Source organism: Canis lupus, chromosome 25 (genome assembly GCF_003254725.2).
Source record: "Canis lupus dingo isolate Sandy chromosome 25, ASM325472v2, whole genome shotgun sequence".
Lineage (NCBI taxonomy): Eukaryota > Metazoa > Chordata > Mammalia > Carnivora > Canidae > Canis > Canis lupus.
Genome location: NC_064267.1, coordinates 48219038 through 48237033, shown reverse-complemented (window position 1 = coordinate 48237033; position 17996 = coordinate 48219038). Strand labels below are relative to the sequence as shown.

Here is a 17996-nt window from a genome sequence, read left to right as displayed (position 1 = left end):
CCAAACTAAATGAGTCTCCATCTCAACTGAGGTGCCATTAACAGCTTCAGGGTTGTGTCAGTTGTGTTATTTACACTTGATTTTCCATCAGCATGGACTTGCTTTGTTGAATGAAAACTGTAGTTGAGGATAAATCATTTCACATTAAAAACAAGTTAAAATTTGAGGGGCGCGTGGGTGGCTTCATGGTTGAGCAACTGCCTTCGGCTCAGGGCATGATCTTGAGGTGCTGGGATCGAGTTCCACATCAGACTCCCCGCAGGAGCCTGCTTCTCCCTCTGCCGGTGTCTCTGCCTCTGTCTCTGTGTGTCTCATGAATAAATAAATAAGATCTTAAAAAGAATTCTATTTAAGGGTATTTTTTTCATATTGTTTTAGAGCGCAGACGAGATGCTGCAATTCACTGTAATAGTCTATGTCTGTGTGGGTTGATTTTATGTGTTTGCTAGTTTGATGGAGACTGCAAATGGCAGATGGAATTTGCCAGAAGATATGCCAAGGGAGAGGTACAGAAGGAGCAGTAACAGAGACAATCTTTGGAGAAGAGGCTGGAAGCCTGATAGGCACCCAGGTACAGGGGTCCTACGCATAATTGCTCTGGGGCCTAGTTAGATACAAAATGGCATCTGCAATCCCATTGGGGCCCAGCATTATTTCTTTTGGTCTGTCATATGATATATATAAACACAGCTGTTAGACCTGAAAGAAAGTTCAGAACTGATGTAATAGGTCTGTGCTGGTCGGGGGTCTGTAGAGGAAAGAGAAACGGCTCTAACTATTGTGAGAAGAAAGGGATCCATTGTGGGGAATTATGAGGTGGGAGCAGTGGAGCGGACTTGGGGCTGGGCCTGCAGGAACGGCTCCCAGGACTTCCTCGCCTCTCTTCTGGCCCGTTCTGGAAGGTGGGGAGCCAAGAGTCTGCGCCGGAGAGCCTGCACAGCCACCCCCCGGGGTAAGCCGAGGACAGGGGGTGGGGAGGGACATGGACACACTCCCTAGCTACTGCCTGGAACCTGGGGTCAGGCTGCTGCTACCGCCTTCACGACTTCCCCTAAACTCCCAGGCCTGCGATGGGACTCTGCGGGGCCCAGCCCGGCCGTCCCCGCCCCCACTGCTGCTTGGCACCCAGGAAGCTGGGGTTTCCCTTAGAAGTCTGCGTACTGCACATACTCCGACATCTCCAGAAGACACAGCTCCTAGCGGCCAAGGGCAAGCTTCCAACCTGGGTGCAGGTGGAGCCATTAGCAGCTGACACCCACACTGGATGGGGCAGGTGCCCCCCAGCCCCTGAAGGGGTCTAGGAGAGGGTCCCCAGCACCTGCATGCTCTGCTGGCCAGCAGAAGAAACACCAGCAGAGACACCTTGGGAGCGGGTGCCTCCGCTTTAGCTGCCTCACATCAGCGCAACTAAGTAGGGAAACCGAATTCCTAGCCACGGCCCTGAACCCCACTAACTTGTGCGGAAAGATGTGGGAAGAGGCGCCAGACCAAGTGCAAGAAAACATTTAAGGGGAAGCTGAGCTGAGAGACTCTGTGGCTTATGAGGTCCCTCAGGGGGCCCAGACCCAGGATCCTCAGTCTTCAGGTGGGTGCTGACACTGAGGTGGTTTCCTCCTGGGACCGTGTGGCAGACAGGAACTTAGACGTTTCAGTGGGAATCTCAAATCCAAGTGATTAAGTGAGAAAACCATAGGAGCCAAAATGCTCTGATGAGTACAAGGGAGGATGCTGGAAGTTTGCCACCCACAGCCACCAGCTTCTAGAAATTTCTTTAGTCACAAGCAGTGTTGGAAAGGGTCTAGATCCAATGGCAGGTACAGCTCAATATTATAGAGGACGGTTCCTGATTGAACAGGGTTTTTAAATTTTTGTTTTTTTTACTTCTTTAAATCTTGTTCTAAATGATGTGTCACCTTTGCCTTTTAAATGATGGTCATTATGGGGTGAGTCACAGGGATAAAAGATACGGCATAGGGAGTAGGGTCAACGGCTTTGAACGGGGTTGTCTGTGAAGGACGGCAGCTACTCCTGTGGTGAGCACAGCTTAAGGTACACACTTGTCCAATCGCTATGTGGCAAACCGGAAAGTCGTGGAACATTGTGTGTCAACCGTGCTTTGTTAAATGAAATCAATTAAAAAAGCCACTTGGTGTTAGGCTATATGTTGGCAAATTGAACTCCAATAAAAAATAAATAAATAAAGTGACAGATTTCCTCAAAAAAAAATAATAAAAATAAAAAATAAATAAAAAAGCCACTTATTCCGAAGACCGAAGAATGCACATTCTTAGCTATTTTGAGAAGAACTAGTTGTATTCTTGATCAGAAAAAGGAACCACCGAAAGGGAGCAACTAGGACACACTTGTCTCACTAACCTTTGGGAGCAGGGATGCCTGGGACGGGAAGTTGTCTCCAGAGCCTGCCTTCCTGGCAGCAGCCAATGTGCCCCAGGTGCACGGCTCTCCCGAGTGATGAGCTTGCAGACGCCAACCAGTGAGGTGCAGCAGGTGTCCCAGCCGCCCGGGACCCAAGTCTGCACCTGCCCGGTGCAGAGGGGACCCCTCGTGGGATGTCGCCTTCCCACGCGCTGCATGGACGGTGTGGTTGCCGCTCAGAGCCTCTTCATCTACAGGTGGTGGGCAGGGAAATGGGACAATCCGGGCCTCTGTCCCTGTCGCCCCAGCCAGACATTCTGCGAGCTGAACCCTAGGGCCCCCGAGAAGGGGTGAGGCCCCGGCGCTGCGGGAGCGGAATGCTGCTGCCTCGGGTGAATAGAGGGGTCGGTTCTCAGGTTCCCCTCGGGCACCTGCGCTGGGATAGAGGCAGCCCGGGGGTGGGGGGCAGCAAGCCCTAAGCCGCTTCTGAAGGACAGTGTGTTCTCAAGGAGGGGACAGGGCAGGCCCAGATGGGCAGCGGTCCTGAGGCTACAAGGGTCTTCTCTTTTTTCTTTTTCCTTTCTTTCCTTTCCTTTCCTTTCCTTTCCTTTTTTCTTTTTTCTTCTTTTTTTTCTTTTCTTTTCTTTTTTTCTTTTCTTTTCTTCTTTTCCTTTCTTTCTTTTCTCTTTTCTCCCTTCCCTTTCCTTTCCTTCCTTTCCTTTTTTCCTTTCTTTTCTTTTCTTTTTTCTTTACTTTTCCTTTCCTTTCCTTTCGTTTTTCTTTCTTTTCTTTTCTTTCTTTTCTCCCTTCCCTTTCCTTTTCTTTTTTCCTTTCTTTTCTTTTCTTTTCTTTTCTTTTCTTTTCTTTTCTTTTCTTTTCGTTCTTTTTTCTTTTCTTTACTTTTCTTTTCCTTTCCCTTCTTTTTTCTTTCTTTTCTTTTCTTTTTTTTCTTTTTTTCTTTTCTTTTCTTTCTTTTTCTTTTCTTTTCTTTCCTCCCTTTCCTTTCCTTTCCTTTCCTTTCCTTTCCTTTCCTTTCCTTTCCTTTCCTTTCCTTTCCTTTCCTTTCCTTTCCTTTCCTTTCCTTTCCTTTCCTTTCTTTTTCTTAAGAGAGAGAGAGAGATACAGAGAGAGCATGAGCCAGGGCAGGGGGCAGAGGGAGAGGGAGAAGCAGACTTCCCACTCAGCAGAGAGCCCGACGCAGGGCTGGAGCCCAGGACCCCAAGATCATGACCTGAGCCCAAGGCAGACGCCCAGCCAACTGAGCCACCCAGACGCCCCAAGTCTCTTCTTCTTATGTAAGTGGGGCTGTTGGGTCACGGACAGTGTGATCTCTGCTGGGGGCTCCTGCCCGTCATCAGGAGGACTCCTCCCACCTGGTTGGAAGGGCAGGTTTGGACCCTACTAGGTTTATACTGGGTGGTCCTGGCAGCCTTGCTCCATGGGGGGTGAGGGGGGCAAACCCATGCAACTGCACCATAGTGATCCCAGGGGACCTCCTAGGCGGAAGTTGAAGAGGAGAGCTCCTATTGCACACCTGTAGCTCTTTGTCTGTCCAGGTGTTTTTTTTTTTTTTTTTTTTTTTTTTAAGATTTTATTTATTTATTCACAAGAGACACAGAGAGAGAGGCAGAGACACAGGCAGAGGGAGACGCAGGCTCCGTGCGGGGAACCCGATGCGGGACTGGATCCCGGGTCTCCAGGATCACACCCCGGGCTGAAGGCAGGCGCTCAGCCACTGAGCCACCCAGGGATCCTTGTCCAGGTATTAGACCCACGAAGCCAGGATGTTGTGCCCTCGGGCTTCTACGTGCAGCTCCTGTCCGACCACCTGTCCACCCCGTCCAGGAGCAGGCATGGTCTCCGGGTGCTGTGTCTCTGATTTCCCCAAACTTGAATGGGATAGTCTATGGAAAGGACTTAATGATACCTCTACTGTCCACACTCGGCTCCAGAAAGATCTCAAAGTCCAAAGTATCCATCAGAGGGATCTTGATATTTCCTGTGAATCTCACCAAGGGTCCGTGCCGGAGAGCAGGGGAGGTGCAGGGGTGTCCAAGGCTGGGGTTCTGACCAAGTGCTGCTATGAACCCTGGTTTTTCTCACCTGTAAAATGAGACCATAATCTCATCTAACAAAAAAAAGAGAGAGAGACAAATATATCTATTTAAGGGGCTGCAGTGGTAGATGTTTGGGAGAAATGAGATAATGTGAGTCAAAGTGCCGAGAAACGTGCAAAGCCTGGCAATTTGTTTCTCAAGAATTTTCTTGTAACTCTGAGCAAGGAAACCTCGTCCGTGTCCTAGAACGGGACCACCGGCTTCGCGCGCAGAATCCTTGTGTAGACAACTTTTCAAAAAGAAGTAGCTTCAGATCCTTGTCCTTTCACTACTGGTGCACAGAGCTTTGCTTTGGCGGAAGGCCGAGGCGATGTGAATTGCCGGTTTTTTCTATTTGAAAGGGAGGTTATTAGGAGCAGTCTCGATTATTCAGAAACTTCAAGGAGAAATGGGAGGGCGTGGTAAGGGTGGAGGGGGAGACTGCATTTCCTGTTTTCCCTGCAGATGGTGTTGGAAAACACTGCAGGAAAACCATGGATACCCGCGGGGCGGGGGGGGGGGGGACCTCTAAACTTCATTCCCTTTGCCACCAGGGGCCCAGCCCAAAAGGTGACGACTGAGTGGAAGAGGTGGATTTCTTTTCAAGAGTTGGGGTTTGCAGGAGTCCGGCTAAAGGCTTGTAGGGTGAAGACAGTATTCGGTGGGTGACATCAGCCTGCAGCCGGGGCCAGAAGCAACAGAGCACAGGGAGTCTGGTTTTCATTTACAGTTGGGTCAGGCCCACAGTGGGGAGGGGGAGAGGAGGGGTCGGGAGGAGGGGAGGGGAGAGGAGGAGGAGGAGGAGGAGGAGGAGGAGGAGGAGCTGCCTGGATCCCTGGATCGGGTCCAGTTCGGAGCTCAGTCTTCCCCCAAAGGCCACTCAGTTCTCCTGCGCTCCAGGCTCCGGCGAGGACGCCAGGGTTTCCTCTCCTGCAGACAGGAAAGCAGCCGCCGCGAGTGGGGAAAGCCATGCGAACCTAGGTGACTATAGAGGCCCAGGGACGTAGCCTTCTTCAGATTTGCTCAGGGTAAGTGCGCGCCCGTCTGCTTCCTGGAGCCTGCGGGCAACAAGGAGACGGCCCGGGAGAGCATTTCTGGGGGGCCCTCGCGGTCGCTGTTCCAGACGTGTTCCTGGCCCTCGGGGGATCAGCTGGGTGTTCCTCTCACTCTGTGGCCCCGGGGCTCCCCCGGTTGGCCGAGGGCGGCCGTCGCGGGGCGCCCGGGGCTTGCTGTGCCCATCCTGCGCTTGCCCCTCCGCCGGGATGCCCGGCTGGCCCTCTGACGTCCCCTCGCCCTCGCAGACTCCGGGGGAATATGCTTGGTTAGCAGAAGCGCCTTGGCGAGGGTTCAAGAGCTCCCTGTGGAGCAGCAGCCCTTGGGGAGCCGCTGTCCCCCAGGTGGGTGCGGCAGGTGGGCTTCCCTGCCCCCGGGGCCTCGCGTGCGCTGTCCTCGGGGGCTTGGGGCCACTTTGGTGTCTCAGCTCAGGGCCAGGTCAAGAGTTCCTCGACCGGTACCACCCGGGCTTCCTCTTTTCAGGAACCCGAGCTCACCGTTGGAGTCTCTGCCCTGGGCCGGGAGAGGGGCGGTTGCAGAAAGGAGCTGCCGAGGTCAGAGGAGGAGAAGGTGTTCGGAGTTGGGGTGGCAGGCCCCGTGGATAAGGCAGGGCTCCTGGGGTTGAGAGGCCGCCCCAGGTTGCCCAGATGGGGTGCGGGTGCCAAGCTGGGAGCCCAAGGCCTGTTGCCGATCTGGGACGCCCAGGATGGAAAGTGCTCCCTGACAGCTGCCAGCCTGCCTTGGGTACTGGTTTCAAGCATTAGAGAGTGGACCAGGGTGGGGTCCCTGGGAGGGCCCAGGGGAGTACGGGGGAGTGTGACACAGATCAGCATTTCACACTTAGAGGCTGGTCTGGAGTCCAAGAACAAGCTGCTGTGAGCGCAGGGGTGTGTCCTGCTCCCAGAGGGAGCGCAGGGGTGCTGACCCATGCCAGCCAGCTTCTCACCCCGCACACAGCTCTCTCCACCCAAGAAGTGTAGGATCTGAGAGCTGCAAAGGTGCTCAGAGCCCTTGGGCAGATCCTTCTCAACCTCCCAGGGCACCCATTCTTCCCCTTGCCCTTTATTTATAAAGATTTTATTCATTTATTCGTGAGACACATAGAGAGAGGCAGAGACACAGGCGGAGGGAGAAGCAAGCTCCATGCAGGACTTGATCCCAGGACCTTGGGGTCATGCCCTGAACCAAAGGCAGATGCCCAACCACTGAGCCACCCAGGTGTCCCCCAGGGCACCCATTCTTAAGACTTCAAAAAAATCGAGACAGAAATGGCTTTAAAAATAAAATATTCTTGGGTCCTGACCGAAGTTATATTGCAAAGCAGTTGGCTGCTGGACATTAGCAGAACTTCTGAGTTCTTTGCTGGGCCAAAGACAATGGCAGAGATTCTTGGTTGGAAGCCACTGAGGTGTGGCTCCCTGGTTTGGAAGATGCAGAATCCGAGGCGCGGGCTCTGAGATGCGAAATCACTTGCAGAGGCTGCAGAACCAGTGGGTGGCTGAGATCTTCACCATTTCAGGGAAGCAGATGGCCAAGCAATGGAGGATCCCATTGCTGATTTACATCTGGATTGGAAAGGGCCATGTGTTAGGTTCCCCCCAGAGGACAGCGTTCTTCTGTCCTATTCTACTCTAACTAATGGGGAAATGGGTTTATGCTCCCTCGGGCTCTCCAAGACGTGGAGAAAAGGTGCTAGGAACTTGCTGGCAGGCAGGGGCGTGGGCTACAGGACTGGAGTGCTGGACCGGAGTGGGCTTCCCTCACTCAGGCCACCTCTGGGGCTGGGGGCCACCGGGGTGGTATTTGTACTTTACTTCATTCTTAACCTGGACTTGCTGCCGAGGGTGAAGACACAGGGATGTGGAGGGTGAGGGGCTTTTGTAGGAACTCAACATATAGGAATGGTCTCGTGGTCTTGACCATCTTTGTTGAGTCCAGGGGTTGTCATTACCGTGAGGCTTATTTTTCTCTTTCCCCAACTCCAGCAGTGAGAGAACCAGGAAGACATTGGGTGGAGAACAGGGTCTGGGGGAGAAGGCCACAGCAAGCTGGAGAAGTGTGGCCATCCCGCCTTTTTCCTATGGAGGAATTGGAGGGAGTGGCCACCCCACCTTCCTGGGAGGTGGCCGGGGAAGCCTCTAGAAGGGTTAGCCTTTGGCTTCCAGCTCTTGGAAGGATGTGTGCCCCACCCCACCATGCTTGTGGGTCTCAGCCGATGGAAATATGGCAAATGTCCAAACGAGAGGTTTTCAGGGCATTTTTGATATGAGATCTTTCTGGATAGAAATGCCTTTATTTCTGCACCCCCCTTTATTCTGTCCACAGGAGCCCCTTCGGTCATTTTTGTAGCTTAGAACCTAACACATCACTGATGATCAAGTAGGAAGAAACCCCTCTAATGATTGATTTGTGGCTCAAATGAAGCTCCCTGTCTGACGGTAGTTTTGGGTCAGGGGGCTGCAGGGGGCACTGCTGGAAGCCGGCTTGCCATTCGGGTCCTCCGTCCCGTGTCCCTTTTGAAAGTTGCTAGAGAGTTCCTGCTGGGGAGCTTCCGGCCTGTGAGCTTGCTCAGCATGTTTAGACAAGGAGATAAAGTATGGTCCTTACCAGCAGCCTGTGTCACCACCCACTTGCATGTGAAATTCCACAGTTAGGGTTTATAAGTCACCAGCAAGCCACAAAGTCTGTCCCATGGGACCGCCTCGCAGGCATGCCAATGACCTCAGCCCAAAGTTTTATTTGACAATTCATTTCGGTCACTGTTCTTCTCGGAGGAACCCGAGAGGATTTGTTAGGTCTTGGAGAAGAATCCACGGTGGCCCACAGGCTCTCATGGTGCCTTCGCTGTGGAAAGCAGGCAGGCAGGAAAATCCACTCTGCTGTGGCACCAACAGTCGACAGCTCCAGGAGTGACCTGACATTTAAAAAAAAAAAAAATCCCAATAGTAGCTCTAGCTGAGGAAATGGAGGCCCAACATAATTCCAATTTCAAGGCAGGGAAGCTTTAAAAAATTGCTGCTAATTCAGACCGCTTGCAACTAGACAAGGACGCTTCTCTTCTTCCCCCGCATTTCCAGATATGATGTCTGTCTTTCCAGTGTAAAAATTCTGGAAGGTTCTCCTCCGCTTTAAGGAAAAGATGCTGCTTGCTTCCTCTAATGCATGGGGGATGATCGCCCCCCACTCAGCACGCACAGCGTCCTGGTTTATGGGGGCTCTCCACATTATGTCCATTTTTGGAAGCATAATTTTTTTTTTGCTTTTTTTGTGTGTGTTATTTTGTTGGAGTTTGATTTGCCAACATATAGCATCACACCCAGTGTTCATCCCATTAAGTGCCCCCCTCAGTGCCCGTTTAACACCTTCTGGTTTCAGAGCTCAATTCTGGGAGGGAGATGAAATTTCGAGCGAGCACCCTCATCCCCGGGGGGAGCCTATCCTGAAAACGCAGCCGGGTTTTCTTTCCTCTAGAGGGCGGTGTATCCTTCCAAGCTCTAGAAAAATCTCCAAGGGGTGGGAGTCCTTCAGGGTGGGGTTCTGGGTTTGCAGGCAGTAGGTCCATAGCCATCTCAGCAGGGCTCACGGGTAACTTCAGACTGTTTAAACACATGTATTTTTAAATGGGACTGTAATATCTGAAGTAGAACTAAATTTAGGATTTTTACATTTTTTTTCTGTGCTCAGACGCTGAGGTGAAATTATGCCTTGAAATGAGGCACTCTGCCCTCTCGAATAATTTCATGACACGGACACTAACCAAATAAGAGCTTATAAGAGAAACATTTTGCCCTCATCTCCTGAGAAAAGTTTAAATGGACAGTAAGTGGTTTCAGAACCCAAGCAAGTTTACACTTTCAGGCCGTGCGGTCTCCAGGTAGGATTCCTGAACTTTAAAACTGGCAGGAATGACGTTAAGATGAGCTGATTCTGTCATTCCCCCCAAATCCCCAGACTTTTCACTGCCATCCCTTTGCTACTTTCTCCCAATAGGCAACGTACTTGATTGAGCCTGTTTTAAAGAATTCTTGCAGACTATCATTATGAACTTCCCATTTTAAATCTTTGTTAATAATAATAATATATTATATATATTATATATATATTACTGACTCTCAGACATAGGGTTAGCCTAGGCTTTTGGCCTGAGCTAGCCACAGTCAGGCTCCTGAGCAACAGAACTCAAAGAGAAGGTACCTAACCCTCTAGTGGGTCCCCGTGGTCCCATATTTGTTCAAGCTTGATAAGCCCTGCTGTGCTCCCCGGGGGTACATGGGGGCTGTGGGGTTTGAGGAGGGCTGCGGGGGCGGCGGGGGGGGAGACTGAGATGGAGACTCCACCCTCTGCTTGGCAAATATGTGATTTCCACTTGGCTATTTTCAATATCAAAAAAAATGACTCCTTTGGTGGATGCTTTCCACGCCCTTGACATTTCGGACGCTCAGAGAGGTGATTTACTGGCCTGAGGTCATAGCTCTAGTAGCAGAGCACAGTCAGCATTTCTGGGCGCTCCTGCCCATATTAATGTGAGCCCGTAAGCAGATACCCGGGACCAGGGATAGCAAGGAAGTAAAAGTCGTTAGAGAATATTTTAGGGTCTCCCATGTGAAGAAAGGCACCCCCTCCCATTGACCAGTCTTCTACGGAGTAGTGTATTCTAAGTTGAGTTAGCAGAGAGTCATTGTTTTTTTTTTTTTTTTTTAAATCTTCAAGAGGAGAAAAATAAGACAAACATGAAAAATTTTGCCAAACCCTTTCCCAAAGGTAAATTGTGAGTCTTTTGTGGGGGGGTCCGGCCGCCTCTAGCGTAGTGTGATCCTGCTGCGTTCCCTGAATGCTCAGACTCACGGCCGTGCTTCACGAGTTAGGGGCGGCCAGGGGAAAGCACAGTGGGAAGCAGCTCTGAGAAATTTCCCTGGGGTGCACTATACATTTAGTTTTCACGGATCCAGAGCGTCGAGAATTGGCCACTGGAAGGCAAGAGCTCATGGGTCCATTTAATTTGAAAATTAAAAATTGAACAGCAGCTGGAGATGACTCAGGTCTCAAGGGAAGCCATTCCAGGAAACTGGTTTTTCTCTTCTGCAATCTTCATCAGTTGATTCAGCAGCCTGGGTCCAGCACCCAGAGCTAGAGCCAGCTGGGCCGAGGCTCACAGATTGCCCCATGTGCCCCTGGGGGGTTCTCTGTTTGTCATGGGGTCAGGGGGAGACCCAGCCCCGGTCAGTCCCGGGAAACAGATGGAAAGAAATCGTAGCAGGACCCCATCTGTCCGAGTGTCTATCAGTTAGCCTTATTTTACACATAAATTAAGCGAGCCTGGGGAGATTAGCTGACCATTACTGGTAGAGAGGTAAGGAAGTAGAATTTTTCCAGGCTGTTACCCTAAATCCAGTGTGGATAATATTGAATTAGATGTTTCAACTTAATTTTTTTTATAAAGTCTATTTTAAAATAATTTTCTCTTCCAGACTTGATGGTGATTCAGAGTAGAAAGCAAAAATGTTTAATTTGTCCTTACTAGAGTGAGAACGTTTTAGCCTCTTTGAGTCATTCTGCAGTGGCACAGCAGAGTCCGTGGCCAGGGAAGGCGGGGTTGGGGGGGTGCGGAGGCCAGTGCCAGCCTGGGGCAGCAGCCCCGTGTCTCTTGGAGCGGGACGGACGTTTGTGCAATTTCTTTTGAAGTGTTTTCGAAGGCACTCTCTGCCTTGATGTTAAATCTGATCTAGCCTCTGCTGAATGTTTATCATTAGCAGTATAAATGGAGAAAAAGCCGTGCCTGGCTGCCTTGTCTTCAAGAGGGCAAGATGTTTTCTACATGTGCATGGTGGTGTCAGGCTTTTCCAACTGCAGCAGACGTAGAAACTTCTGCTTCTTGGTTATTACCTTGTACCCTAGGAATCTGTCTTTTAAATCAATTTCCAAATATCTGGCAGCTCATCGAGAGGTTCTTCAGGTTGCCTTTAAGGGGGGAAGGAAGCTCACCCCGATAGTGCTCAGCACACACTCACACGTGACCTCATGCAGGAAGGAGGCCACTTGCAGGGGGGACATCCAAACAGCCTCCCCCTTTCTGTATTGCTCTGTTTAAATGCATGAGCTGCTGAACGGGTATCGTTTTACTTGATTTTACCAGGAGGAGCCAGAGATGAAAGATCTTGGGTTGGCTACTGAGTGTCTAACAAGGACATGGTGGGTGGCAGCAAGGCCAAGCCAACACACATAATCAGAAGAGTTAACATTTCGCTATCACAGGAAACACGTTCAGAGCCTGGGTCAAACCGATAATGGTTTACAGATACATATGTGCGGCTGATACTCTCTTGTGCATTTTCACAGAAGGGAAAGATGAGGTTCAAGTTGTAAAATAAACAGTTAAAAGACCACCTTCCGATTTGGGGGCAGGGCGGTTTCTCCAGATGTTCCAATACATTTGCTTTTGAGGATTCCCCCAAAGTTCTTTCAAGTGGCAGGAATCCATTAAATCCCACCTTCTTCCTTTCCTAACAGAGGACCTGATAAGTCCTCTTTTCAGGGCACTTGAGTGGCTCAGTTGGTTAAGAGTCTGCCTTCAGCTTGCGTCCTGATCCTGGGGTCCTGGGATCGAGCACCACGTCGGGCTCCCTTTTCCCTCTCCCTTTCTCTCTGTGTGCTCTCTCTCTCTAATAAATAAATCTTAAAAAAAAAAAATTCTCAATTTACTTCCTCCTCCCAGTGAGGGGCAGGTGAGGAGGACTCCTTACCCAGGATTCCTACAAGAAGGGAAAGGGAGTAAGAGAAGGAAGGAGAAGGAGAGTGACTGCCAACTCAAGACCCTTAGGGTTTCCTGAAGTGTGACTTCTTCTCTCACAGCAGATAGGACACATGCCGGCCTGGTCTTCAACGATTTCCGTAGCTCTCACTTTACACAGGACATCAGAGTTAACAGACGTCCCAGAACTTGATAGGAGGACCAACCTGACTTTAAAACAGCCGTGCTCGGAGAAGACCCAATAAATGCCCTCAAAATGAGGCCTCTGGATATATTTAAGCCTTTGTTTCAAAATGATTTCCTTGTGTGCATGTGTGTGTCTCTTTCTTAAAAAAAGATTTCCAGACATGGAAAATGAAAAAGCTTTTGAGTAGACTTTATGAAAACTAATTTCATGGAGTTGCAAAATAGCTTGGGAAAGTCTTTGGAATACGACCCAGTTCGATTGCGAGTCAGAGGTCTCTGTGAGGCAATCTTTGTAAGAAGAGGTATCTTTGCTTCAAATGGAAAGGCACCTCGAATCCTCTTCAGAATGAGGCAGAGCGGGGAAAGGCATTACTAATGCCAAATGGAAAGATAAGAGTGAAAATGAAGTTCTATGATCAAATCTGTTGCCTTCTGGACACAGAATCTGTGACATGAAGAACCAGGGCCTCACCCCACCCAACCCAAGGGTTGCAAGCGGCCAATTCTGGTTTTTCTTTCATATTTAAAAGAATGGTGGCACACAAATGGATTCTATTGACACAGACTCTGTCCCCAGGGAAGTCTATTTTTTCCCTAGAAGAGATGGGGAGTTTCCTCGGGATTGGGGCCAGACCTGGCATGGTCTCTCAGGGTTTCCTGGGATTCTTCCCATGGGCTTTGCAAATGCAGACTTTGGTGAGGATTCTGGTTCTAACTTGTTTTATCCATGTGACCTTGGGCACAGCGCGTTGCCTCACCTGGTTTCAGTTTCCCGGCTATAAAATGGGCAGGGGGGTGGGCGGGGTGCTGCCCTTGGGGTGTTGGAAGGAGGACATGAAATCCCACAGGCGAGATAGAAGTGCCCTAAATACTACTTGTGCCCTCTTGTCTCTATTTGCTGGGGTGATGGGGAGGTTTGCGAGGGGGGTGATGAGGGAGTGGCTGCATCCTTTCCCTTATTAATATGAGCAAGCCCGGTGATCATGTGGGAAGATGAGGTTTGACATCTTTTAACAACTTCACTTAAAAAACTTGGACTGCATGACATGATAAATAGAATAGATTTAATTGCAAACAGAAACATTAACAAATATTCAGCAGCTGGGCTAGGAATACTTGAACCACATGACTGGCTCCCAAGCATGATGGCAAGAAAAGTGTGTGGGACCGAAGGCAGTTTCCCCACCTGGGAATCAGCTCGGCCAAACCACGTGAGCTCATCGGTCATGAGTGGGGCTTGGGCAACACAAGCATCGTCTCTAGGACAGGAAGAGCTTTTACCCTCTGTCCTCATGCCCCCCCTCTCCCCGCCCCTCCCTTCTCTTCTCCTTAATATCTGGGTAGATTTTAGAAAAGATAATTCTTGCGCCCTGCACACTCACTTCGTTACTTTGTGTTCTCAATGGGTAGCACTTCTTTTATGGGGTTACTCTTCTAAAGATGAATATCTCGGAAATAAAAGAAATTTTACATGTCATTTTCAACCAATTTAAAATTCATTTTCCTAAAATAAATAAATAAGTAAATAAAATTCATTTTCCTTAGAGGAGAGTTGAAGTGAGTAATGCCTCTGGAAGATGTTAGATATTTCATCTCATTAGAGTTTAGATTTTTTTTTTTGAGCCTTATCGAAGATGAGAAAATTATTTTGGAGTTTCTCAATAGAGACCCTACTCAGGGTTTAATGTATGAGAGGATTCGTGGATTCCTCTGAGAATCTGACTTCTTAGATGTGATGCTGTGGAAGATGGAGGGATGATTAAAAAGCTGTTGGCAAACCGCTGAACACCCAGTGTCCCCTGTTTATGAAGGTTGCCTTCGGGAGACCGGTGATACTCCCATCCCACACCCAGCAGTGGGTGGGCAGATCTTGTCTCCCTTCCTGCTCTTTTCCACATGGAGTGCATGGGTCCAGTGATTACTGATGAGGCCCTATGATTTTTCTCTTGCTCTAATTCTTAATCATGTATCTTGTGCATCAATCAAATATTTAAAACAACTGAGCTGGACACCCTGAAAGATTTGCATTAAAATTTATCATGGAAGCAGTGATGCTATGGTGCTTACACTTTAGTGGGGAGGTAGACTAGATGCTTTCAGAGTCACATGCGACCATGGACCCCACTCTCAGAAAACCCTTTATACACAGATACAATTGTGCACACATTTGTGAGAGGTTGACAGGTCTTTTGAAATTTGTGGATGCCACATTTAAAAAAAAAGGTTTTGACCTATTACAATATTGCAGGTTGTTTTAGAAAGAACTGGCTATATTTTTTGAAAGAATCCAGTAGAATCTAAATGACGTGGACAATCTTTCCATAAAACAGTTTTCCAGTAGGATGCGTTTTGATGATAGAAAAATCCAATGTTTAATTTGAATAGAAAGAATCAAGGATAGAACACTTGCAATGTACTTTTACATTGTTTTAAAGTGTATGTCCTCAGGGCACCTGGGTGGTGTGGTTGGTTAAGCCATGATGTCACATAGGATAGAATCCCCCCCCCCCATTTTTTTAAGGCTGAGTAATACTCCACTGTATGCATGTCTCATATTTATCTATTCATCCACTGATGGGCATCTATATTGCTTCTACCTCTTGGTTATTGTAAGTAATTCTGCAACAAATTTGGGTGTACAGATATTTCTTCACAACCCCGTTTCAGTTATTTTAGGTATATGCTCAGAAGTGGGATTGCTGGGTTACATGGTAATTCTATTTTTAACTTTTTAAGGAAACTCCATCTAGTTTTCTTTTTTTTTAAGATTTTTAAAAAATTTTTATTTATTTATGATAGTCACAGAGAGAGAGAGAGAGAGAGAGAGGCAGAGACATAGGCAGAGGGAGAAGCAGGCTCCATGCACCGGAGGCCCGACGTGGGATTCGATCCCAGGTCTCCAGGATCGCGCCCTGGGCCAAAGGCAGGCGCTAAACTGCTGCGCCACCCAGGGATCCCTCCATATAGTTTTCTATAGTGGCTGCACCATTTTGCATTCTAGCCAACAGGGCACCAAGTTTCCAATTTTCCTGCCTCCTCATTGATAATTGTTGTTAACTATTTTTTGATAGTAGTCATTCTAATGGGTGTGAGGTGATAGCTCATTGTGGTTTTGGTTTGCATTTTTCTGATGATGAGTCATGAGCATCTTCTCATGTGCTTAATCGTCATTGGTGTATCTTCTTTGGAGAAATGTCTATTCAAGCGCTTTTCCCATTCTTAAGTCAGACAATTATTATTTGTTACTGTTGTTGAGTTGTGGGATTTCTTTATATATTCCAGATTTGAACCCTTTGTCAGATACATGATTTGAGAATATATTCTCCCTTCTGTAGATTGCTTTTCACTCTGTTGATAGTTCCCTTTGCTGCACAGAAGTTTTTGTTTGATCTAGTCCCAATTTGTCTATTCTTGCTTTTGTTGCACACACTTTTGGTGTCGTATCCAGGAAATCATTGCCAAATTCAATGTTATGAAGATCCTTACATTTTCTTCCAGGAATTTTATACTTTCAGTTCTTAATGTTTAGGTCTTTAGTCCATCTTGAGATGGTTTTTGTACATGTTGTAAGGTAAGCATCTAATTTTGTTCTTTTGCGTGTGGATATACAGTTTTCCTGGCACCATTTGTTGAAGAGGCTATTCTTTCCTTATCATGTAGCTTTGGCACCCTGATGAAGGATCATTTGACACATACATGGGATTGAAGTTATTTCTGGGATTTCTATTTTGTTCCATCGGTCCATATGTCTGTCTTTATTCTAGTGCCATTCTGTTTTGATTACTATAGCTTTGTAAGATGTTTTGAAATCAGGAAATGCAACACCTCCAGCTATATTTTTCTTCCCCAAGACAGTGGTGGCTCCTCTGGGTCTTTTGAACTTCCATATGATTTTTGGATTTTTTCCCCTATTTCTACGAAAAAAAAAAATGCCATTGGGATTTTGTTAGAGTGGGGGTGTTTTCTGAGCTGGGGTGTGGAGATGATGCAGTTTGCAGGGCAAAGGTCTGGTGACACAGGCTACTGAGCCCATCTGAACATGAGCTTGGCCAATTGGAAGTCACGTGTGTAGCCACCAGCTGAATGGGAGACCAGGTAGGAAGAAGGTCAACCCTCAGGTCTGCCTTCACAGGCTTGCTAATTCAGCGTCCCTGCACTTGTTCCATTCTGAGATTGGTGGTTGGCACACAGCAGGTTTTCTTGGGGAAAAAATTGCCCACCACAGAGTAAGGGCAAGATTTGAAGTGGTCCCAGAAGTCACAGTTGTGTTTTGCATACAGTCTGATTTGGGCAAAGTCCATTTTTTTCTGTAAACAGTAGGGATTCCTACAAACTGGGTCTACAAAATTCAGCTGGGTATCACAGACCTGTCCCTTTCTGTGCCCACACGTTCCTTGACTCTTGACTCTTTCTGCCATTTGTTTGGTGACTTGCTGTCCTCCTTAATCTGAGAGGAAGGGAAATTTAATTGCATTTTTTTAAGCTACGACAAAAGGGATATAATCACTAGACTCAAAGAGTCTCATTTATTGTTTAGTCAAAACCAGTTTTCACAAAAGGGATAAATCCTTGATGCACTAGCTTGTAATCTGAGTATCAAAACTGATCATTGCCCTATTTTCTCGTTCAGGTTCCCACTTGGTGCTTAGACACATTCAAAATGAGGAAACATCGACATTTGCCCTTGGTGGCCATCTTTTGTCTTTTTCTCTCAGGCTTTTCTCTTACCCGTGCCCAACAGCAGCAAGCAGGTAAGATCCGGAAATATTTCTTACTTTTATTCAAAGGAATATGTTCTCTGATTGTAGATCTTAGACCTCATGAGCTTGAGATAGAACTTAGACTTGCTTTGAAGGAATGGTGAAGCCCCTTGTTATGGGATGTTCATTCAGTGTACAGACTTTTCCAGATGCTCTGTATCCAGTGAGAGATGGCTTATTTTTGCTAAAACTTGGGTTTGATATCTTGGAGTTGTTTTGCAGGTGGTTTGTTTTTACATTGGGCATGAGCAGAAACTCTGTATCACAAACATTTTGCCAAATGAAGAGCTCTTCCGCATTTCTGGCACTGCTTTGGTCTCACGCCATATAAAACCAGGACAAGACAATTACTGAGAATGAACATTATTCTTCCTTGAAAACAGAACACATGGATCACCCTTCCTCTCTAATTCTAGATGCAAAAAGACATTTTTTTCATGTAGAATCACATCTTTAAAAAATCAGTTTCTCAAAACTATTTGAAAACATAGATCCGAATTAACCCTCTTAAGAGTTTGCTTGCAGAGTTTTAGAAAACTTAGGAATACTTCGTGCATTATGAGCTCGGAGGCATGGCCTCGGGTCTTCCTCCCCTTTGCCTGGAGGGTTGGGCCTCTGGCAGGGATCCTCCTGCCTGAGGTCCATGGTCCTTAGATGGCAGGGAGGTGAGCACTACCTTAAGGAAAGGGGGACATTGCTTGAAGCGTCAGGGCAGCCTGAGGTAAGTAGAGTCCAGGAGCTTGCTGTGTGCAGCCAGCCTGGCCTACAGTGCAGAAG

The 17996-nt window shown here is 48.0% G+C and overlaps 1 protein-coding gene across 2 annotated transcripts in view; it reads left to right on the top strand.

The window, feature by feature from the left end:
* Window positions 1–4928: 4928 nt before the first annotated feature.
* COL6A3 (collagen type VI alpha 3 chain) overlaps window positions 4929–17996 on the top strand; it is an 81509-nt gene continuing 68441 nt past the window's right edge. Inside the window, exons 1-3 of one of the 2 annotated variants that reach the window (XM_049101170.1) lie at window positions 4929–5133; window positions 5373–5500; window positions 17090–17210. In XM_049101170.1, the coding sequence (XP_048957127.1) occupies window positions 17120–17210 (91 nt within the window). In that variant the 5' untranslated portion in view covers window positions 4929–5133; window positions 5373–5500; window positions 17090–17119. Of the gene's footprint in view, window positions 5134–5314; window positions 5501–17089; window positions 17211–17996 lie in introns of those variants that run through there. The other variant, XM_049101171.1, reaches the window with a different exon arrangement.